We start from the raw sequence: 24432 nt of genomic DNA on the forward strand, positions 1-24432 counted from the left end.
TTCTGCTTATTTGTATTAGTCTATAAATAGTGCTTAGTGCCATTGCTATTGGCCATCGTGTTGTGTTATATTGTTCAGGTGGCGGCAAGCGGGCAGACGATTGGCGGCTGTGGCAAGGTGTGTGATCGGCAGTGGCTGTGAGCAGGTGGGTGAGCGATCGGCGGAAGTGACCTACCCTGCCCCACCCCCCAAAGCTAAAAAACTTAATTTCTTAATTTTGGGGTTAGAAAAAATAGGGGTCGTGTTATACATGGGGTTGCAAGGGATGCGGGTGGCACTGTGGGTTAAACCACAGAGCCTAGGACTTGCCGATCAGATGGTCGGCGGTTCGAATCCCAGCGACGGGGTGAGCTCCCGTTGCTCGGTCCCTGCTCCTGCCAACCTAGCAGTTCAAAAGCACGTCAAAGTGCAAGTAGATAAATAGGTACCGCTTCAGCGGGGAGGTAAACGGCGTTTCTGTGCGCTGCTCTGGTTCGCCAGAAGCGGCTTAGTCATGCTGGCCACATAACCTGGAAGCTGTACGCCGGCTCCCTCGGCCTATAGAGCGAGATGAGCGCCACAACCCCAGAGTCAGCCATGACCGGACCTAATGGTCAGGGGTCCCTTTAACCTTTACCTTTCAACATGGGGTCGTCTTATACACGGAAAAATATGGTACTCATGAACAGCAGCTTCGCATTTATTGCACCTACTTATAGTGATTCAGACTATCCGTGTGATAAACCGCTGTCAGAGGGAAAGGGCAGGCCTTTTTCATATTTTATGGTGAACGGCTGCCGGGCTCACCTTCCTCTGTGCAGCTACGACTACGTGCCCTTGCTAGAATCCCAAACGATCCTTGCAGGATACCACGGGATGACGAATTTGCCAGGGTTTACGAGGCTTGTCACAGAGCAAGCAGCAAGGGGTAAAGGCCCCAAACAACAACTCTTGCATTGCTGAGAATTCACGGATTGGAACCCACTGGTCTTGATCCAACTCTGCTTTGTTCCACACATGATTTATATTGTGTGATTTGCTTTGGGCATGCAATTGTTCTTTAAGGGAGGATGAGCTGGATGAGCTACACATCTTTATCTGACTTTTCATCTAGGGCCGACATGGTCAAACTTGGCCCTCCAGCTGTTTGGGGACTACAATTCCCATCATCCCTGACCACTGGTCCTGTTAGCTAGGGATGGTGGGAGTTGTAGTCCCAAAACAGCTGGAGGGCCAAGTTTGGCCATGCCTGACCTAGGGAGATCAGGGAAGCCAATGCAAACATATCCCCTTTTTGGATCAGAACAGGATTGTGACACTCAAATCACTGGGTGACCAACCCAGATATACCATGGGTTCAGGAGTTGCTCTTAATCCCCCTTGCCAGCACAGGACTTTAATTCAGTGTGTCTGAGCACTGCGGCACACGCACCAAACTACAATTCACATTGCCCTTTGGCAGGGAGTCATGACAGGCCAGCATATAATAGGGTCCAAAGAGGCTGCTTTGGAGAGCCATCTTCCAATAGCTAAACAGCTGTCACAGGGAAGATGGAGCAAGCTAGTTTTCTCCTGCTCCGGAGGGCAGGACTCGAACCAATGGCTTATAGGAAAGGAGATTCCGACTAAACATCGGGAAGAACTTTCTGACAGTCTCATGGATGCTTCAGCTGAGATTCCTGCATCGCGGGGGGTTAGACTAGGTGACTCTCGGGGTCCCAATTCTACAATTCCACGGTGCTTCCTAGGCATACATCCCTGGCAAGCAACAGAGTTGAAAGATACCTGCTGAGTTGAGGCCTCCCACGGCATAGATCAGGCCTGCGATAGAGGTGCAGCAACGGGGGCGGGTTTTGAAAGACGGGAGGTGGGGTCGTCGCTCTGGCATGAGGTGGTAATCCTTTGCTTCATCCACGAGGTCCCTGAAATCCAAATGGGAAATGATATACAGTGGTACCTCCGGTTACGAACGGGATCTGTTCCGGAGGCCTGGCCATAACCCAAAAATTTCGTAACCTGAAGACCGCTTCTGCGTGCGCACACGGCACAGCAGAGCACTTCTGCACATGCGCAAAGCGCACAGAGTGTATCTGTATTTGTTAATTTTATCCATTCCTGAATCCAACTAATGCAAGAGGCTTCATAATATAATTTCAAATCAGGCAGTGAGAAGCCTCCTCTATCTTTAGTATCTGTTCATAATTTGTATTTTATTCTCGGCTTCTTACACTGCCAGATAAATTCTGAAATATCTTTTTGCTAATCTTCAAAACATTCCATATTGCATATTATCGGGATTGATTGGAATAAAAACAGCATGTTTGGCAATACGTTCATCTTAATAACTGATATTCTTCCTAAAAGATACAAGCTCGTTCTATTCTAAATTTCCAATTTCCTTTTTATTACATTCCAAGAAATCCAACCCAATTTCCACAACATTTGGGTTCAGTTCAAAACCAGAAATGAAGCATCGATTACGCATGACGTTTCATGTACATTTATGCGGCAGCCTGCACCTCAGAGCAGCTTAAGTAAAATGGGCGTGGCAATGACCTATCTGAGCAGAATGCTTTGCTGACTGGAAGCGTGAAATCAGGAGTGGGAAACCCCAATCTTGGAGGATGAAAGTAGCCCCCTTACCTGGCATGTGGGACCCTCCCAGGCCACACCTCCTCCCTAGCAACAACTCCTCCAATTATCCCGCCTGGCTAAAAGATATCCTTGAAAATGGATTGGGGACAGTGAACAAGTGTATATTAACCTCTAGTATTTGCATGGCTGAAATGTAGCCTATTACACAAATTAACAGAGCGTGTAATTAAGAGGGCCTAATACCAATACAAATCATTCTCTTACTGGATGTCAGGCAAAGTCTTGTTCATATATACATGCTTGATTGGCTGCAAAATTAAGTGGTGACTTGTCAAAATAGACACTACATATCAAATAGTAAAGGTAAAGGGACCCTTGACCATTAGGTCCAGTCGTGACCGACTCTGGGTTTGCGGCGCTCATCTCACTTTATTGGCCGAGGGAGCCGGCGTATAGTTTCTGGGTCATGTGGCCAGCATGACTAAGCCGCTTCTGGTGAACCAGAGCAGCGCATGGAAACGCCATTTACCTTCCCGCCGGAGTGGTACCTATTTATCTACTTGCAGCTTGATGGGTTTTCGAACTGCTAGGTTGGCAGGAGCAGGGACCGAGCAACAGGAGCTCACCCTGTCGCGGGGATTCAAACCGCCGGCCTTCTGATCGGCAAGTCCTAGGCTCTGTGATTTAACCCACAGCGCCACCCGCGTCCCTATATCAAATAGAGGCCAGGGCTTTTGTGTCCCCTTTCATGGTGGCAGTTCATAAGAGCCAGTGTGGTGTAGTGGTTAAGAGCGGTAGTCTCGTAATCTGGGGAACGGGGTTCGCGTCTCCGCTCCTCCACATGCAGCTGCTGGGTGACCTTGGGCCAGTCACACTTCTTTGAAGTCTCTCAGCCCCACTCACCTCACAGAGTGTTTGTTGTGGGGGAGGAAGGGAAAGGAGAATGTTAGCTGCTTTGAGACTCCTTAAAGGGAGTGAAAGGATATCAAATCCAAACTCTTCTTCTTCTTCTGCAGGCTTCCGGCTTCCGGTTGCCTTAATGGCACAGCTCCCATGATAGCGGAGACCATGGGCGAAGCAATAAACAAAGATGATAGAGGGCAATTATCTTTATAAACTCCCCCCAGGGCCTGGGGGGGGGGGAGTGAGCTTCCCTCGGTACATGGCTTTCGCTCCGACATGGATGTGAGAGCAGGGCCGGATTTAGGTTTGATGAGGCCCTAAGCTACTGAAGGTAATGGGGCCCTTTATATGTCCAGCTGTCCTTTGTCAACAACAAATTGTCACTGTTTTTTGTGTTGAATATATGCTATATGGTAATTTATGGACCTAACGGGTATCTCAAGCCATTTGCACAACCAGTCCATGTAGAATGTAGCCACCCTATATATAAAAATGAGCAAACCAGTGATTTTTTTAGGGAGCAGGCTAGCAGGCGGGGCCCATGACTTACACCATAGGAGCCTACACAACACAAAACACTGTTGCTGTATGTAGGTCTTATTTTATTTGTTTTTTTAGCTTATATTTTGGAAAAGTACATCCAGTTTTTTTCCTTTAATTTTTTGGGGGGGCCCCAAGAGAGTGGGGCCCTAAGCTATAGCCTGTTTAGCTTATACCTAAATCCAGCACTGTGTGAGAGGTAGGGAGACGCTGGGTGCAAAAGCACTTTGCCTCTCGGTAACCTTCCAATGCCGCCATTAAGAGCAGCGGTTCTTCTGTTCATTAAGAGATTAATTAGGATTAATGTACAGATGCTTGCTGGTAATGATGGGACAAGATTGAGGACTGCCGAACCGAAACAGCTACAAGGTCGTACAGATTTTATTTGGAAAGATGACTTCATTTGAGCAACGAGAAGGTATGTGTTGGGGGGCGGGGAGCCAATCACTTAATTATAAATCCTTTGCTACATAAATGGCTCAGCAACACCCCCCCCCCCGAAAATGCTAAAAAATGAAGTGAAGAAGAAAGTAGATGGGAGTATAGATATGGATTATAACGATAAATGGGACTGTGTGAGGATAATATTAATGTTTGGAATAATTATAAAAAAGACTTGGAGCCTCTGCGGAGTTAATTTCTTACTTGCCCCCTGATTGAGGAGAGGAGGGACTGGACTTTGAAGAGTTGCCGGGGCTTTGGCGGGGCACCAGATCATTCTTCTACAAATAATTATGATTAATTGTTTTGACTGGATGTGGAGGGGAGAATTTGGAGGCCCGTCAGGACATTGGGTGACTCCCTGCTTGAAATCGAAAGGAGAATTTTACAGCTGCAATCAGAAGAGTTGAGAACAAAGAGAGATCTCTCCAGAGTAACTTTTGAGTCAACAAAGCCATAAGGCACAAGGAGATCAGAAACAACTAATTTGGACATAATATTTTATAAAGAATTAAAGGGACAATTGATGAAAATTACAACCTCACACAGGAAGAAGAAAGGAGAACTTCACTTGCGAATTTACAAATAATTATATGTGTTAATGCGAACTGAAGTTAATTATTATAGCTGTGGTACAAGGGATTTTATCAAGAGTGGATTGTATTTGGTTTGAGCAATAGTCTGGAGGCAGAATGAAAGGGAATCAGACTACAGCACGTGGGAAGCCACACAAAATTTATAAGTAGCTATGTAACTGATATTTATTTGAATTGGTATTGCTATTTGGTATTAATAGAATATGGCGCATATTGGGTTTTTGTAACTGAAAATTAATAAAAATTATTTAACAAGAGAAACCTAAGTTCTGCTGCAAGGCAGGAACTTAGCACCTATGCTATGAATGCATGTGTGAATGAGACCTACAACTCAGAACTCCTGAAGTCGGGCAGCCGCTGCCGTGTTCCTCCCCTTCAGGCGACTCCATTTTCATTTGTACATAACGCTTTGTCAGAGCTGCTCCACAGTCTGCAGAATGAGGGCGGTGCAGTGTAATTCTGGACTGGACCACTTCAGACTGAGGACTCAGCTACATTAGTCAAAAAAAGAGTGTTTCGAATGCATTATAAACATGCAACACCAGATGGCGCCGGAGAGCAAAGAAAATTTCTATGCGAGTTTGCATAGCGTGTTTTTTTCTTTCGTTATAACGATTTAATTTCTGACTTATTTACAGAGGTTTTTTCCTGTGTGCAGATCTACCCTAAAAGTGGTCAAACAACCAGCCACACGTTAACTCTGCCTCCAAATTCCTGTATGCAGTGGAGCTCTACCTCTCTTTTAAATCAAAACCAGTGAAGGCAGTGAAGGTCCTGTGTGAGTGCCTGGAGGCGGTTGGAGGATGGATGGCGGCCAACAGATTGAGGTTGAATCCTGACAAGACAAAAGTACTGTTTTGGGGGGACAGGGGGCGGGCTGGTTTGGAGGACTCTCTGGTCCTGAATGGGGTAACTGTGCCCCTGAAGGATCAGGTGCACAGCCTGGGAGTCATTTTGGACTCACAGCTCTCCATGGAGGCCCAGGTCAAGTCTGTGTCCAGGGCAGCTGTCTACCAGCTCCACCTGGCGCACAGGATGAGACGCTACCTGACTGCGGACTGTCTTGCCAGAGTGGTGCATGCTCTAGTTATCTCCCGCTTGGACTACTGCAATGCGCTCTACGTGGGGCTACCTTTGAAGGTGACCCAGAAACTGCAATTAATCCAGAATGCGGCAGCTAGACTGGTGACTGGGAGTGGCCGCTGGGACCACATAACACCGGTCCTGAGAGATCTGCATTGGCTCCCAGTACGTTTCCGAGCACAATTCAAAGTGTTGGTGCTGACCTTTAAAGCCCTAAACGGCCTTGGTCCTATATACCCGAAGGAGGGTCTCCACCCCCATCATTCTGCCTGGACACTGAGGTCCAGCTCCGAGAGCCTTCTGGCGGTTCCCTCACTGCGAGAAGTGAGGTTACAGGGAACCAGGCAGAGGGCCTTCTCGGTAGTGGCGCCTGCCCTGTGGAATGCCCTCCCTTCAGATATGAAGGAAATAAGTAGCTATCTTCTCTTTAAAACACATCTGAAGGCAGCCCTGTTTAGGGAAGTTTTTAATATTTAATGCTGTATTGTTTTTAACACTTGATTGGAAGCCGCCCAGAGTGGCTGGGGAAACTCAGCCAGATGGGCGGGGTATAAATAATAAATTATTATTATTATTATTATTATTATTATTATTATTATTATTATTATTTATTATGTGCAGAAAACTTCTGTCTCAGGGAATGTCTGCAGCGGTGCATCTCAGAATTCCACCACCTGCCTGTCTGAATGGTGAACACACATCAAGATACAGTGGTACCTCGGGTTACATGCGCTTCAGGTTACATACGCTTCAGGTTACAGACTCTGCTAACCCAGAAATAGTGCTTCAGGTTAAGAACTTTGCTTCAGGATGAGAACAGAAATCGTGCTCCGGCGGCGCGGCAGCAGCAGGAGGCCCCATTAGCTAAAGTGGTGCTTCAGGTTAAGAACATTTTCAGGTTAAGAACGGACCTCCGGAACGAATTAAGTACTTAACCTGAGGTACCACTGTACTGGATGACACAAAGCTCACATAGCCCATTGCCTGCCCTGAGCTTAAGAGACAGAGGAGACGCAAGAGAGAGGAGGACATTGTGTTTACTTCCGCAATCTGACCTGGCCGTGTCACCTGGAAGAAAACTCTCTTTTGCCTGCATGGTAGAAAAGGGATTCTGAGTTTGGGGCTGTGCGCCTGCCACTGTCCCACGCGCTTTCTCGTTGTGATTCCCCTCCCGGAACTGCAGCAGGCAGCTCAGCCCTCGCATACCCACCTGCACTTGTGGCAGCAGCGGACAAGGTCGTCCTGCTGGACGCGGTCCGCAAGGAACTGGGGTCGGCAAAGAGGCAGGCGGATTTTGGAGAGGAGCTCCGGCAAGAAGGGCTCTCGATGCTCGCGGTCGTACCTCACCCAGGCCAGAGCAGCTTCGAAGACCTGTTGGAAGCGGAGAGGGAAATATAAAAAAAAAGGCTAGCCAGGACGTTTCCAGGTTATGATGCCCTGTTTTAGGAAACTCTGGAAGAGATGAAAGCATCAGTCCTCTTGAAGCGCCGACACTCATTCAGCCTTGAAACCCAGCTTAGACTTAAGCAGTGTTAGAAATTATCCAGGCGCCAGGCATGTTTTGCGACTGGCGTGGGAGTCCATTGCGACCACATGAGAGATCTCTGGGTGCCAGATTGCCGACTGACATCTCCACCTGGCTGCCCTCTCTAGTTTCTTAAGCAGGTAAACTGAAGATCTTATTTATTGCATTTATAGTAAAGGTAAAGGGACCCCTGACCGCGAGGTCCAGTCGTAGACGACACTGGGGTTGCGGCGCTCATCTCGCTGTACTGGCTGAGGGAGCCGGCGTACAGTTTCCGGGTCATGTGGCCAGCATGACTAAACCGCTTCTGGCGAACCAGAGCAGCGCACGGAAACGCCGTTTACCTTCCCGCCGGAGTGGTACCTATTTATCTACTTGCACTTTGATGTGCTTTCGAACTGCTAGGTTGGCAGGAGCAGGGACTGAGCAACAGGAGCTCACCCCATCGTGAGGATTCGAACCGCCAACCTTCTGATCAGCAAGACCTCGGCTCTGTGATTTAGACCACAGCGCCACCCGCGTCCCATTGCATTTATATCCCACCTTTTTCTCCAAGGAGTCCATGGTTCAGCCCCGCCACCCAGTTAATCCCTACAACGACCCTGTGAGGAAGGTCAAGAGGATGCGACTGACTCCAATCTCACCCAGGGAGCTTCGGGACTGAGTGGGGATTTGAACCCTGATCTCCCAGGTCCTAGTCCGACGCTCTGACCACTTAACCACACTGGCTCCCTCGAGAACTTCTGCTATGGGGCAGCTCTGGAAATTTAGTCGGCAAATAAATATGGAGGAAGCAAAATCTCACTTAAGAGAAGGACCTGCAATGTTTTCATTGAAGCTTGACTTTGTTTTATTCTGGATTGTTGTATCTGATGTTTTGTTTTTATTTTCATGTGTTGTGAACCGCTTTGAGGTATTCTCTTTAAAACCTAAAGCCGCAGAGAAATAAAATTAACAAGAACAATAAAGCCCACAACTGGAAGGGGGGGGGATAGTGCCTTGACAGACCATTGTGGCACCCGTAACCAAGGTTTAAGGTGCCATTTAGCGATTAGCTTATATATCCGAGTTTCTAACACCGAACTCGAGGGCTTAGAATGAAGTGCTACAAAAACCTGTATCTTTATAATAATAAATTTTTATTTATACCCCGCCATTCCCGGTTCAAAAACCGGGCTCAGGGCAGCTAACAACAAATTTAAAATACTTTAAAACGCTTAATTATAAAAACAGCGTAAAATACAGTATAAAAACATGAATGGCAATAAAATTAAAAAATCAATTAGATAATCCCCAGGGCTAGCTGGCTGAATTGGTCCTACTTGGGCCAGCGAGGAGGCCAGGGGAGAATTAGCTGTGGGGTCTCAGAGCGGGTGATCTTCATAAAAGGGGAGGGGGAGGGAAGAGAAGGGAAATAAAAGATCAGGCTGAATTCACATTAAAGGCCAGGCGGAATAGCTCTGTCTTACAGGCCCGACGGAAGGAGATTAAATCCTGAAGGGCCCTAGTCTCCTGGGACAGAGCATTCCACCAGGTCGGAGCCATCACTGAAAAGGCCCTGGCCCTGGCAGAGGATAGTCTGACTTCCTTAGGGCCTGGGACCTCTAAACTATGGTTATTTATGGACCTTAAGGTCCTCTGCGGGGCAGACCAGGAGAGGCGGTCCCGTAGATACGAGGGTCCTAAGCCACAAAGACTTTAACAATATACATTTAAGCAGGGGAAGACCGGGAAGTTAACCCCTAGGGTTAACTTGCCCCTGGACTCCCACAACTGCTCTAAAGTCCTCCTCTTACATAAACGACTTATCTAGGCACTTCCTCTGTGGCTGCCACACCCCCCCCCGATAATCTACCCCCATAAAAACATCTGTCCTCGCTAGGACAGCCCTTTGACAAGCCCACTCTTGAGACACAAATAATTCTCAGCTGCTTTAGCGCGGAGATCAGCGGTTGAGCCCATGATTTATGGGCAGAAGGATCACTCAACTTACTTTCCTTCAAGATTTGCAGTGCTAAGGGGAGCTTGCAGTCATCAAAAGCACCATGTCAAAGAGCGACATAGATAAAAGGCAGTGTAGGGTGGCATTTTATCTGACGATGGTGTGTGGCAAGTGATGCCTGGGAGGCCACAACGCAGAGGAAGCCACCAAGTGATATTTGGTTGGCCACCGAGATGACCTGGCCTTTTCTTCCTGCACAAAAAGGTTCTCTGCACTTGGACCTAGGAAGCTGGAGTTACCATCAGTGGAAATAAGATGAAGGTAAAGGGACCACTGACTATTAGGTCCAGTCGTGGCCGACTCTCGGGTTGCGGCGCTCATCTCGCTTTATTGGCTGAAGGAGCCAATGGACAGCTTCCGGGTCATGTAGCCAGCATGACTAAGCAGCTTCTGGCAAAACCAGAGCAGTGCACGGAAACGCCTTTTACCTTCCCGCCGGAGTGGTACCTATTTATCTACTTGCACTTTGACATGCTTTTGAACTGCTAGGTTGGCAGGAGCAGGGACCGAGCAACGGGAGCTCACCCCGTCGCGGGGATTCAAACCGCCGACCTTCTGATCGGCAAGTCCTAGGCTCTGTGGTTTAGACCACAGCGTCCCCCGGAAATAAGATAAACCTTTTCTATTGCAGCTCTCAAGGGAAGGGTGTGTGGAACTCAGCCTTTCACTTGCTTCCTGCTGTCTCTCGAATACTTTTTGCCGTCCGGAGGCTTTCAGCCTGCGCCCGGGTGGTTTTGCTTGCCCCCTTCCTTGTTACCGCTTTGCAGCTATGCTGCTGGTTTTCTTTACGCTTGTCCTGTACTGAAATCTGCCTCTTATTCAACCTGCTAGCTGTCACAAGCCCTTCTGGCTTTCAATAATAATAATAATAATAATAATAATAATAATAATAATAATAATTTTTACTTATACCCCACCCTCCCCAGCCAAGGCTGGGCTCAGGGCGGCTAACAAGCAATAATAAAAACAAGCTGAATGAATACATCTTAAAAACAAGATTAAAATACAACATTAAAATATTGAAACATTAAAATATTAAAATGCAGCCTCATCACAGGAGGAGAAAGGAAAGAGGGGGAGGGAATCAAATTGGCTCCAAGCCAAAGGCCAGGCGGAACAACTCTGTCTTACAGGCCCTGCGGAAAGAAATCAGATCCTGCAGGGCCCTGGTCTCATGAGACAGAGCGTTCCACCAGGCTGGAGCCAGTGTTGAAAAGGCTGTGGCTCTGGTTGAAGCTAGTCTGACTTCCTCAGGGCCCGGGACCACTAGGGTGTTGCTATTTATGGACCTTGAGGCTCTCCGTGGGGCATACCAGGAATGGTGGAAGGCAAACCTTGCGATGAGCAACCAACGCACCTTGGGACCTCGGAGGCACCTACCTGCTCTTCTAACTTAACGTTGAGCTCATCCCTCGAGACCAGCTCCAGGACATCTTCCAAGGGCAAGGCCAGGAACTCTTCGCACACAGAAACCTCCACAAAGTGCTGGTGGATGAAGCTGTTGGCAGCATCGTAGAGTACGGCACACATCATAGTTTCGGCAAACTGGCGCACGCCCAGGCAGTTTTTTGGGTGAAGCCTTTAAGGATGGTGCAGATGAACATGAGAGAGTTGAACAGCTAAGAAAGTGTCTGACCTAAGCAAAAGCCAGTCCCCAACCCCCGTCACCCTCTAGAACAGGATTTTCCCAAACCTGGGTCTCCAGCTGTTTTTGGACTACAACTCCCATCATCCCAAGCTAGCAGGACCAGCGGTCAGGGATGATGGGAATTGTAGTCCAAAACCAGCAAAGTTTGGGAAACCCTGTTTCACACAGTCACACAGCCACGCTGACCCTGGGGTGTGTTCAGGTGCCTGGCATGTTCTGGTCCATGGGGTCAAGAAGAGTCGGACACGACTAAACAACAAAATAGGGGGCGTCTTATAGACGGGAAAGTATGGTAAATAAAATAAAATAAAATCCCTACTTGGCAGCCTGCATTTACCTGAGGTTTTCGTCTCTTTCAGGGGGAACCTTTTCGGCACAGTGTGTGCATATCTTATACTGGCAAAGCCACCGGTTTTCTCCTTTTCTTTTCTGGAAATCTATATACCGTATTTTTCGCTTTATAAGACGCACTTTTCCCCCTCCAAGAATTAAGGGTAAATGTGTGTGCGTCTTATGGAGCGAATGCAGGCTCCATGGCTTCAGCGACAGCAACGCAAAGCCTCCGAACCGCAGTGGGAGCGCTCCCGCTGCGCTCCGGAGGCCTCGCGTTGCTTTCACTGAAGCCTGGAGAGCGAGAGGGGTCTGTGCACACCGATCCCTCTCGCTCTCCTGGCTTTGCTTCGCTGGAGAGGCAGTGCGTAGCTTTCCCTCTCTGCGCAGCGCCCCTTCAGCGAAGCAGGAGGAGAAATGGAAGGGGCTCCATTTCTCCTGCCGCTTCGCTGAAGAGGCGCTGTGCAGAAAGGGAGATACCGTATTTTTTGCTCTATAAGACTCACTTTTTCCCTCCTAAAAAGTAAGGGGAAATGTGTGTGCATCTTATGGAGTGAATGCAGGCTGTGCAGCTATCCCAGAAGCCAGAACAGCAAGAGCAGCGATCCCTCTTGCTGTTCTGGCTTCTGAGATTCAGAATATTTTTTTTCTTGTTTTCCTCCTCCAAAAACTAGGTGCGTCTTGTGGTCTGGTGCGTCTTATAGAACGAAAAATACGGTAATTTTTTTTCTTGTTCTCCCCCTCTAAAACTAGGTGCGTCCTACGGTCGGGTGCGTCCTATAGAGTGAAAAATACGGTAATTGGCTCTTTGATTTGACACCTGGAATCTGTCTATGACCGTGGCTAGCTACAGCCCCCACCTCCCGGCCAACAGAAAGAAGGTTCCTCTTCACCCTGTCTAAAAGACTACCCAAAGCAGGCTTTGACGTGAAGTTCACAGTCCTCTCTTCTACTGAAGCACTTATTTACAATTGCATCAGGGAGAGGGAGAGAGAAATCAAGCAATACGGGTAGCGGCAGATCAGCCCTGCTGGCTGCAGACCCATCTGGTCCTCTGACCCTTTAACTAGAGGCACGTCAACGATGCGGCTTAACCCCAATGGTATGAGTGGAAGGGAGGGGGGAAGAGAATGGCTTCTTGGCAGGCCACGGATATTTCAAATTCTCCTTTTCTGATGAACTGGCAACAAGTGTGCATGTCTTTTGACCCAGCCCAAGTTACAGGGCAGCATTCCACAGAAGCTTCAGCCAGGCATTCTCTCCAGCGAAACCGGTCCAAAAGCTATAAAGCCAGACTGCTCAGCAATTTCCTCTTCTAGGTCACTCTACCTTTGCCCTAGATGCAAATGGACAAGGAAGTGGATAGGGCCCTCTGCCTTTACTGCGCCTTACTGTGAACTTGAGAAGAAGGCAACGTCCTCTACAGAGAAAGGGAACAACCTACAGGGGCAGAGGAAGGCAGCCTCCACTTTCTGCATCAAGGACCCTGGCTGTTTAACCTGTCCACAAATGCACTCTTTTGGGGCATGGCACCAAAGATTTCAGGAGCAATGCTACTACAGAGGACTGCATTTGGTGGACAAATTAAGGGTCTGGCTTTTGTTAAGCGCCTGCTTTTTGAAATAGTATTTTCCTGATCGTGGCTCGTTCTGATTCTAAGCACAGTCATCAAGGCTAGTAGCCACAGAAAGCCTTATCCTCCGTGAATTTGTCTAATCCTCTTTTAAAGCCATCCAAGCGACACCGCAAAGGAATCATCAGTATTTAAAAATAAGTAAGGGGTAAGAGATCAAATAGGTTGTTAAAGGGATTCGTCTCTGTAACTTTGGCCACCACATATTTTTTAGAGTGAGTAAGCTAAACTTGGTTCTAGGTTAAGGTAAAGGGACCCCAACCATTAGGTCCAGTCGTGGCCGACTCTGGGGTTGTGGCACTCATCTTGCTTTATTGGCTGAGGGAGCCGGCGTACAGCTTCCGGGTCATGTGGGCAGCAGGACTAAGCCGCTTCTGGCGAACCAGAGCAGCGCACGGAAATGCCGTTTACCTTCCCGCCGGAGCGGTACCTATTTATCTACTTGCACTTTGACGTGCTAGGTTGGCAGGAGCAGGGACCGAGTAACGGGAGCTCACCCCGTCACAGGGATTCGAACCGCCGACCTTCTGATCAACAAGTCCTAGGCTCTGTGGTTTAACCCACAGCGCCACCCATATCCCTTTACACTTGGTTCTACTTATTAGCATTTCATAGATCTGGTGAAGTACACTATAGTTCAAGACTGCCATGCCACAATGAATTAGTTTGTCTTTAAGATGCAACTAAGCTCCCACCACCCTAGGATGTTTTGATAAATGGTGGTATATGAAATATTATTATTATTATTATTATTATTATTATTATTATTATACCTGGACACTGAGGTCCAGCTCTGAGGGCCTTCTGGTGGTTCCCTAACTGTGGGAAGCAAAGTTACAGGGAAGCAGGCAGAGGGCCTTCTCGGTAGTGTCGCCCACCCTGTGGAACGCCCTCCCATGAGATGTCAAGGAGATAAACAACTATCAGACTTTTAGAAGACATCTGAAGGCAGCCCTCTTTAGGGAAGCTTTTAATGTTTAATGAATCATTGTATTTTAATATTCTGCTGGAAGTTGCCCAGAGTGGCTGGGGAAACCAAGCCAGATGGGCGGGGTAAATAATATTATTATTACTATTATTATTGCTTTTGGTTCCAAGGTTGGTCAGCCCCTGAGCTGGGGTCTTTTCTTTAAAAAAAAGGGAGGAGGAGTTCCAAAATGGTGAAGAGAGATTTCCAGGCACCTCAACTGTTGGGACTTGCTCATAAGAAACCATCTTCCAGTAGCCTCCTTGGCTCACTCCAACGGGGCACCTATCCAAAGGTGCTGGGACAGGACAATCCCAACAACCTAGAAGAAGAGCTGAGTCTCATCTAGCTTTAAATGTATCATCATTATTATTTATATATATGTATTTATAACCTGCCTTTTCTCCCTGCTGCACTGGCTCCCGGTGGAGTACAGGATCAGGTTTAAGGTGCTGGTTTTGACCTTTAAAGCCTTATACGGCCTAGGACCCTCGTACCTATGGGACCGCCTCTCCTGGTATGTCCCACGGAGTCTTCATACAAAAATATCTTGGAGGTCCCGGGCCACAGGGAAATTAGGCTGGCCTCAACCAGAGCCAGGGCCTTTTCGGCCGTGGCTCCGATCTGGTGGAACGCTCTGTCCCAAGAGACTAGGGTCCTGCGGGACTTGACATATTTCTGCAGGGCTTGCAAGACAGAGCTGTTCCACCAGGTCTTTGGCCAAGGCACAGCCTGACCCCCTCTCTCCTCCTGTAATCCTCATAGAACTCTAGCCCAATGGTTGCCATTAATTTGATTTTGAATTGATTTTAGAATGTATTGCAATTAACTGACTGTGATTTTATGTAAACTGTGCTATTTTTATTGTTGTTAGCCGCTCTGAGCCCGGCTTTGGCTGGGGAGGGCGGGATATAAATAAAATATTATTATTATTATTATTATTATTATTATACAGAAATGTATAACTTTGTATTAAGCTGGCTCTGTGGTTCTCTCGTACGAAGTACTCTTAAGTTTCTTAACTCAACTCAAGTTAACTTGGGGGGAAGGCTTTGAAATAGGAGACATCTTTAAATCCCCACTGCCATGCCTTCAACAGACTTCTTAGGGCAGGTATAGGCAAACTCGGCCTTCCAGATTTTTTGAGACTACAACTCCCATGATCCCTAGCTAACAGGACCAGTGGTCAGGGATGATGGGAATTGTAGTCCCAAAACATCTGGAGGGCCGAGTTTGCCTATGCCTGTCTTAGGGGTTGGGAGGGGGGCCCTTAGACCACCTCTTCCGTGCCTGGGGGCTGGTACAGTGGCAGTATCTGCTGCAGCAACAGATTTTGCCTTCAGGAAATTCAATATCTGCTGCAACAGCAGATTTTGCTTTCAGGAAATGGCAACCGAGGTGGTGGACCACCGTTCCTTAAGCTCTTCTCAAAACGGGCCCCCGGAAATGCTAGCTGCTGGCCGGGTTTTCCCTGGTGTGTGTCTGTGCAAGAAAGATTTTGCCTCACTTCCGTATCAGGAGCTATCTCTGTTTTGCACACACTTCCTGCTTTGTAGCAGTCTGGATTGCAGAGGACGGACGGAATCTCTGAAATCTTGATGCGCCTACGATTCCGCCTTGGGATAAGGGAAACAGTCACACAAAGCACCCCCTGCGTCAAGGAAATCTCAAGAAATACCAACAGTAGAAGAATGGCAGATGAAGATGTTGGAGTTTTTGGAGCTGGCAGACCTGACTGGAAGAATCCGCGATCAGAAAGAAGAGGAACACCAAGAAGATTGGAAGAAATTTAAAGATGATTTAGCTAAATATTGTAATATAAGATAAGTCGAAAATACTTGAAAGTACCAAATAGGCCTAGGATTTGAAAAAGGATGTTGAATATTAATATGGATCTAAGTCAATAAGAAAAGAGATGAAGATAGTAGATTGAAGGAGTTAACTGTAGTAGAAAGATGATTTTGGAGAACTGTTACAAGGTGATATAATGAAATTCATTGTAAGAAGTTCTGTGAGGTGAATTATTGGAACTATTGCAAAAATAGATAAAGGTGAGGATGGTTAGTTAAGAATAATTAAAGGCAATATGAATATAAGAAATGCATAAGAAGTGGTTAAAACGGTGGATCATCAGAGGTGCTGATAGAAGTCCAAAAAAAGATTGTATAAGTGGTGAAGTTTTGTGGTATGCATTATAATTTATATGTTAAAATTAATAAAAATTATTATAAAAAAAGATATAATGAAATTCAGTTAGAGGGGATTCGAGGAAGTCAGTTAATAATGAAATTTAAAATGAACTTTAGAAAGAATATGTGTTTTTATTTCTGTTTTTTCTTTTCTTTTGTGTAGTATTGTAGTGTGCTTTCTTTTGTATGTTTTATATGTTCTATCTGTTAAAATCAATAAAAAAAATTGAAAAAATATAAAAAAATAAAAACCACACCCTCGTCATAGCAGCGAGATTCCCTGGAAGCAGCCCCCTCACCTCTCTCTGAGGAACGAGCAGCAGGCATCCTTGATGTTTTGCAGTTGCAGGAAGCTTGCCCCCATCAACAGGGACTGGACGTTCTGCTGGTCGATTGCCAAGTGCCCATTGTAGGCGAAGTTGATCAGAGCTTCCAGTGCGCTAAATGGGCCAGAGAAGAATGGGAAAGCATGAGGTGTTAATAAACACACACATGACTTTATAAGCCACTTCAAAACGTGTGTGTGTGTGTGTGTGTTTGAGTGAGGGTCGGTGGGGAGGGGCAGCAACGTTCAACCCCCGGCAAGGTCTGTGTTGATTGATAGGCCCTTGTCAGATTCCAAGGATTCCAGGCCTTCAACAGCAACCAGAACATTGCGCTTCTAGACCTTGGGATTGCAGAGATAAGCTGGAAAACAGCAACTGGGATGTACTAAGGTTATAACATCTTTACAACCTCATGTTCCTGTAGCTTAGTTAGATGAACTTTTGCCTAAAAGCAAAGGAACGAACTGCCGTTTCCAAATGTTTTGGGGAGAAAAACTCACCCCAAAATCAATAAAACATTTTTTGTATATGTAACTGTATAATGAATTATGTAATGACTATAATTATGTATTATAATGCAGGAAAACCAGAGGTTACAAATTTTCTAGTACAGTGGTACCTTGGGTTACATACGCTTCAGGTTACAAACTCTGCTAACCCAGAAATATTACCTCGGGTTAAGAACTTTGCTTCGGGATGAGAACAGAAATCGTGCTCCGGCGGCACAGCGGCAGCAGGAGGCCCCATTAGCTAAAGTGGTGCTTCAGGTTAAGAACAGTTTCAGGTTAAGAACGGACCTCCGGAACGAATTAAGTACTTAACCCGAGGTACCACTGTACTTGTGCAATGTTTTGTACTCTGTATATCACTTTTTATTGTTTAGAATAAATGGAGGTTGTGGTTTGTCTTGGTTACAAGCACCATAAAGTTCCCACCTTACTTTGTGCGTTCTGAGCGCTGATTACTTCCTGGTATCTGGAGTAAGGATGGCTCCTGCTTCAAGCGATTCTCCAATACAGTGGTACCTCTAGATGCGAACGGGATCTGTTCCGGAGCCCAGTTCGCATCTAGAAGCAAACGTAACCCGTGTCCGCGTGTCTGCATGTGCGCGTGCCATGTTTTGGCGCTTCTGCGCATGACGTCATTTTGAGCGTCTGCGCATGCGCAAGCGGCGAAACCCGGAAGTAACGCGCTCCGTTACTTCTGGGTTGCCGTGGAGCGCAACTCGAATGCGCTCATTCCGAAGCACATTCAACCCGAGGTATGACTGTACCAGCAATTTTTGGTAAGGTTTCAATATTTCTGACAAATTCTTGAAGTCATTTTCATTAAGTAGTAAATGGGAGATTCCAATTTTTCATTTCGGGGGTGACCTTTTTCCACAACTGAGAAGGATCAGTTCCCTTTTTCAGTGTTTCTAAGCTGCTGCACCCCCGAAAGGAACTCCCCATGGATTACCATCAAGCAGTTGGTCCCTTACCTTTCCCGCCCCGACCTGGCCACAGTGATCCATGCGACGGTCAGCTCCAGGCTTGACTACTGTAATTCGCTCTACGCGGGGCTGCCCTTGAAGCTGTCCCAGAAACTCCAGTGGGTGCAGAATGCTGCAGCGAGGCTCCTCACGGGGTCTCTGCCATGGGAGCATATTCACCCAGTGCTTTTCCAGCTGCACTGGCTCCCGGTGGAGTACAGGGTCAGGTTTAAGGTTCTGGTTTTGACCTTTAAAGCCCTTCACGGCCTAGGACCCTTGTACTTACAGGACTGCTTCTCCTGGTCTGCCCCACGGAGAGCCTCAAGGTCCATAAATAGCAACACCCTAGTGGTCCCGGGCTCTAAGGAAGTCAGATTAGCCTCAACCAGAGCCAGGGCCTTTTCAACACTGGTGGAACGCTCTGCCTAATGAGACCAGGGCCCTGCAGGATCTGATTTCTTTCCGCAGGGCCTGTAAGACAGAGTTGTTCCGCCTGGCCTTTGGCTTGGAGTCAAATTGATTCCCTCCCCCTCTTTATTTTTTCTTTTTCCTTTCTCCTCCTGTGATGAGGCTGCATTTTAATATTTTTATGTTGTATTTTAATCTTGTTTTTAAGTTGTATTCATTCAAGTTGTTTTTATTATTGCTTGTTAGCCGCCCTGAGCCCGACCTTGGCTGGGGAGGGCGGGGTATAAATAAAAATTATTATTATTATTATTACCTTGGATCCATGCCCTGCATGACAATTTCATCTTGCTTGCACTCCATCATGTCGTTTGTAAACATGGCGTGGAAGTAAGGGATGGAGGCCGCCAAGACAATCCGGTGGGCACTGAATTTGTGGTCCCCGACCTGTGTAGTAAAAGAGAAGGGAAGAGACATCGGCTATTTGGTTCCAAGGGGAAATGTGCCATTTCAGAATGGGATACTAGTCCACGTTTGGTGTAAGCTCTGAGGCAGAGTAAATGCTTGGCATCTCTGGCAGTGATGTGGGTAGCAAGTTGCCCAAGACCCTGAAGAGCCAATTAGCTGGCCAATACCGGGCTAGCCAGACCAGTGGGAAAAGTCAGTATCTTCCTTATATTTAATATGATAGGCTGCCAGCACAAGGGTGGGTCTAAAATGAGAATGCTTACTCAAAGGGTACTGCAACAGTAAAAGTTTTCTGGCAGATATTGAATGAGCCTTGTAATACAAAGTACATGTTAAAGGTAAAGGGACCCCTGACCATTAGGTCCAGTCGTGGACGACTCTGGGGTTGCGGCGCTCATCTCGCTTTACTGGCCGAGGGAGCCGGCGTACAGCTTCCGGGTCATGCGGCCATTACGCTTCTGGCGAACCAGAGCAGCACACGGAAACACCATTTACCTTCCCGCTGGAGCGGTACCTATTTATCTACTTGCACTTTGACGTGCTTTCGAACTGCTAGGTTGGCAGGAGCAGGGACTGAGCAACGGGAGCTCACCCCGTTGCGGGGATTCGAACCACCGACCTTCTGCTTGGCAAGTCGTAGGCTCTGTGGTTTAACCCACAGCGCCACCCGCGTCCCTGTACATGTAACAAAGTACATGTTAGATAAAGTTAAATTAAGTTAACGAAAAACAATGTTGTGTAACTGTGTAAATAATAGTTTATTTGAAAATTAGTACAACGGGTATAGTCGGAAGTTTCTTTTCTTTGCGGACTGAAATATGAGATATTACTATTTTTTTTACTCTAGTCATAATTTTATTCTTCTTTCTTTTCTTTTTTTCTTTTCTTCCCTCCCTCCCCCCCCTTTTCTTTTTCTTTTTGCTTTCTTTTTGTTCTTTTGTATGTATATTCTCAATAATTTCTATGTTTGTTTGCTGGTATTGCATGTCTTTTAAGACTCTGCTTGTTCAATATTTTTTTAAAAAATAATAAATAAATAAATAGAACGAGAAAGCTTATGCTTACAGCATCCTTTCCTGCCTCTTGAAGCTTTGGACGACAACTCCCATCAACCTCTGCCAGCACAGCCATGTTGGCTGGGAATGAGGGGAGTTGTATTTCAAGGAATCAGGGGGCAGGGATAGCCAGCACAGTGCCCTCCCTATGTTGCCGGACTACAACTCCCATGAGCCTGCTGGCTGAGGTTGATGGGAGTTGTAGTCCAAAACATCTGGAGGCTTACCACGTTAAGCTATCCCTGTGTGTGTACACACAAGCGGAATCCACAACAACCTAAGCTTCTATGAAACAAGAACAGCCACTTTAGCAATAACCTATTCAGTACTTTTACGATTAGAATTACTCAGCGCAATCTACTGTCTCTTAATCAGATTCTTCTGAAAATCCCACAAGCGGTGGTGCTCCTCCTCTCAGGGAGAAACACAGATAAGGCAGCCATGAGAGATAACAGCAGACACACCCGCAGTTTCCTGTTCCCCACGGACACAGAATCTACTTGCATCTGACATGTTGGCAGATCATAGCTCTAAATACATAAAAGGTCTTTTATGGAAACTAGGAAAACCCCACGGGAGGCGGCTGGGCAGATAAAACGAGATAACAGCGCCTAACCCACACGTGAGATCACATGGCAAGAAGCCGTCTGTGTGTTTCCCTGGAGCCACTGCAAAAACCTTTCCCTCAGCAACCAGGTTCCAGCAGTCCCTTGAAAAGGAGAACCGGCAAACTGTGCTGATGAAAACCAAAAGGATGCAAATTAAAATCTTTGCCCGGAAATGAAGTTAGGCACACATGATGCCGATCACTTACTAGCCTAGATTCCCACGTCTGATTCTGAACAGAGCCAGGGTAACATTCTGCCTGTGGTTTTCAAGGGCCACATTTGAACATGGCTGGAACGCTGCCTTTAGAATCCAAAAAGGTTCTCTGTGGGAGACACCCGACCGGCACTTGAGCCTTGAAGTCAGGAGCAAGATCTCCCAACCGGATCCCTGTGTACCTAAGGGCAAGTTGTCAAACAAGATGTCAAAGAGAACAACAACTACCAGACTTTTAGAAGACATCTGAAGGCAGCCCTGTTTAGGGAAGCTTTTAATGTTTGATGTATTACAGTATTTTAATATTTTTTTGGAAGCCGCCCAGAGTGGCTGGGGAAGCCCAGCCAGATGGGCGGGGTAGAAATAATAATAATAGTAATTATTATTTTTATTATTATTTAAGTTGGGCACTCTGCTGGGTCTCCGTCTTTCATGAGAGCGCCAACCGAAACAGAGCATCGGATGGGGAACATCCCCTTGGGTCCTGGATACCAAGGATGAATGTGGCGGGAGACAGTTGTAGGAAGATCTTGAGCTAGGAGCAGGAGGAGCCAGAATTCTCACAATGCTCTCTGCCACTTCCTTTTTCTCCCCCCTAGATTTTCTCCCCTTCTCTCCTTACTAAAAATACCCCACTGTGCAATTAAGCTTAGAGGGGATCTTAGCACACAGAGAGGATTTATTCAACTCCACACGACTAAACGACTAAACAACAACAAACCCCTTTTACGATACGATAGATGCTGTTAAGGTGCTACACTCAATATGCCAGCAAGTTTGGAAAACTCAGCAATGGCCAGAGGATTGGAGAAGATCAGTCTACATCCTAATCCCAAAGAAGGGAAGTGCCAAAGAATGCTCCAACTACCACACAATTGCACTCATTTCACACGCTAGCAAGGTTACGCTTAAAATTCTACAAGGCAGGCTTAAGCAGTATGTGGACCGAGAACTCCCAGAAGTGCACCCTGGATTTCGAAGGGGCAGAGGAACCAGAGACCAAATTGCAAACATGCGCTGGATTATGGAGAAAGCTAGAAAGACATCTACTTCGGCTTCATTGACTATGCAAAAGCCTTTGACTGTGTCGACCACAGCAATCTATGGCAAGTTCTTAAAGAAATGGGAGTGCCTGATCACCTCATCTGTCTCCTGAGAAATCTCTATGTGGGACAAGAAGCTACACTTAGAACTGGACATGGAACAACTGATTGGTTCAAAATGGGGAAAGGAGTACGACAAGGCTGTATATTGTCTCCCTGCTTATTTAACTTATATGCAGAATTCATCATGCGAAAGGCTGGGCTGGATGAATCCCTAGCCGGAATTAAGATTGCCAGTTTGGTACCTATGGGTGAACGTCTCTTTCATGTGGCTGTAGGACTCAGCATCCTCAAAAGGCGTTACACCCTAATTGTGGTGGGTTGAAGGATGGTGTAAGAAGGGAAAGCTCGAGTCATGAGCGTTACTCTCTAGCTTGAACATTTCATATGTCAGCTCTGAGTGGGAAGTGCTAAGGCTTGGATTTGCACCTTTCTCTCTCAGTCAAAACAACATTCTCTCGGGTTTGCTCTGAGCAAAATCTTTGGCACCACCTGTGCCCACATTCTTAGGCATAAAGGATGCCAAGTTGTGTTGATGTATAAACACAAGCAGTGGGGTGAGCAATGGGGGAAAGTGGGGAAATGTTATGTGGCTAGGACGGTTCAGTTCCAGTCGAAGCTACTCAGTTCAGGTGAGCTCAGAATCCACTTCTCTTCCCTGGTTTTATCAAACACACATTCCAAGATGATGGCAGGAAAAATAAGAGGTTTGGCAAGGTGCCCAAGCCATCTGTAGCAGATTGCAGAGCGAGCCCCCAGGAAAAGCCTTTTTTTTTTACATGTTGAGAGCTACTGCCACCACAGTGCTGAAGAGAACAAACTTCAGATTGACTGGCACCAGGAAATAACCTATAGCAGGATCTCAAACCTACTGTTGACATACGAGCATTTCATTAACATTCCATGCAGAAACATTTGTGCCAACGTGCTATTTTCAGCGTCTGTGATGGAAAGCTCGCTTGTGAGTGCCATCTGGGTGCGTTTAATAAAATGTATTACTAGTCCGATAAAGCAATTCCGGAACAGTATGTTGTAAAACTCCTTGCTGCTGTCTGCAGAATATGGGCAGAGATGAACGGGGCAAATATCGGCTCAGAGAATGGCCACAGCTCAGCGGCAGAATATGAGCTTGGCTCACAGAAGAACCCTGGGTTGAATCACTGGCACCTCCAGATACGGCTGGGAGAGATCCTTGCTTGAAAGACTGGAGAGCTGCTCTGGGGTGGAGAGAGTCAGTGTTGACAACACTGAGATGAACCAATGGTTTGACTCAATGTACAGCAGCAGCAAGACAATATGTAACGTAGATACAAATACAGGGACAAACCTCTGAAACAAGCCCTGGTGCCAATTTCTTCCCCATCTCTACTCAGACTACACTACTACAGGACCTAAAAATATCAGCCACAATTTCACAGGCTCATTCACCTGCTCTGTCTTCCAATGAGATATGTGCTCTCATTTGCCAGCAATGCTCTTCTGCAGTCTTGACATCATCATCATCATCATCATTATTATTATTTTAAATCTGTATACCACTCTATATCCAAAGATCTCATAGCTCACAACATAAAATTACAATATTAAAAAATCACAAAATGCATAATAAAAATAAGAATAAACTGATGATCCCTTCGCCCACAACACATTTAAAAGGCCTGGTTAAAGAGGAACATCTTTGCCTGGTGCCTAAAGGTGAATAAGGAAGGCACCAGGCAAACCTCCCTAGGAAGAGAATTCCACAGACGGGGAGCCACTGCAGAAAAGGCCCCGTTCTCGTGTTGCCACCCTCAGGATCTCTTTTAGAGGAGGCACCCAAAGGAGGGCCTTAGATGATGACCTCAGGGTCTGGGTCAGTTCATATAGAGAGAGGCAGTCCTGGAGGTATCGCGGTCCTGAGTTGTTTAAGGCTTTATAAAGCAGCACTTTGAATTGGACCCGGAAGCTAATGGGCAGCCAGTGCAGATGGGTCCGGATTGGTGTAATATGCTCAAACCGTCTTGCCCTGGTCAGCAACCTGGCTGACGAATTCTGCCCGAGATGCAGTTTCCGAACCGTCTTCAAAGGCAGCCCTGCGTGTGTCATGGGACACAGAGGCACAAATCTTGACACCTGAAACAGCAATATCCAGAAACTGCCACAAATAATGTCCAGCTAGTAAACTAAGCTAATGCTTATAGACCCCTGTATGTAGTAGGCATGCAGAAGAAGCCCGTGTTTCACCTTTGAGATTTTTAGTAGGTTTTTCTGCTTGCGATGTCGTTTCATGGCGATGAGACAGTTTGCGAGGAATGTGCGAGCGCAGCCACCTGCCTGCTCAGATCCACTTTCGGAAACAGGATGTACAAAGC

The 24432-nt window shown here is 46.8% G+C and overlaps 1 protein-coding gene across 2 annotated transcripts in view; it reads right to left on the reverse strand.

Annotated features, from left to right (window-relative positions):
- The window catches only part of KLHL18 (kelch like family member 18), a 45146-nt gene that overhangs the window by 9943 nt on the left and 10771 nt on the right, over positions 1 to 24432 (reverse strand). For both annotated transcript variants that reach the window (XM_080974136.1, XM_080974137.1), the window contains exons 2-6: positions 18950 to 19080; positions 16731 to 16871; positions 11045 to 11243; positions 7348 to 7508; positions 1765 to 1901 (exon numbers count right to left, since the gene is read on the reverse strand). In XM_080974136.1, coding sequence (XP_080830262.1) covers positions 1765 to 1901; positions 7348 to 7508; positions 11045 to 11243; positions 16731 to 16871; positions 18950 to 19080 — 769 coding nt within the window. The remainder of the gene's footprint in view (positions 1 to 1764; positions 1902 to 7347; positions 7509 to 11044; positions 11244 to 16730; positions 16872 to 18949; positions 19081 to 24432) is intronic.

The sequence above is a fragment of the Podarcis pityusensis genome (assembly GCF_964106645.2).
Source record: "Podarcis pityusensis genome assembly, chromosome: 12".
Taxonomy (NCBI): Eukaryota; Metazoa; Chordata; class Lepidosauria; order Squamata; family Lacertidae; genus Podarcis; species Podarcis pityusensis.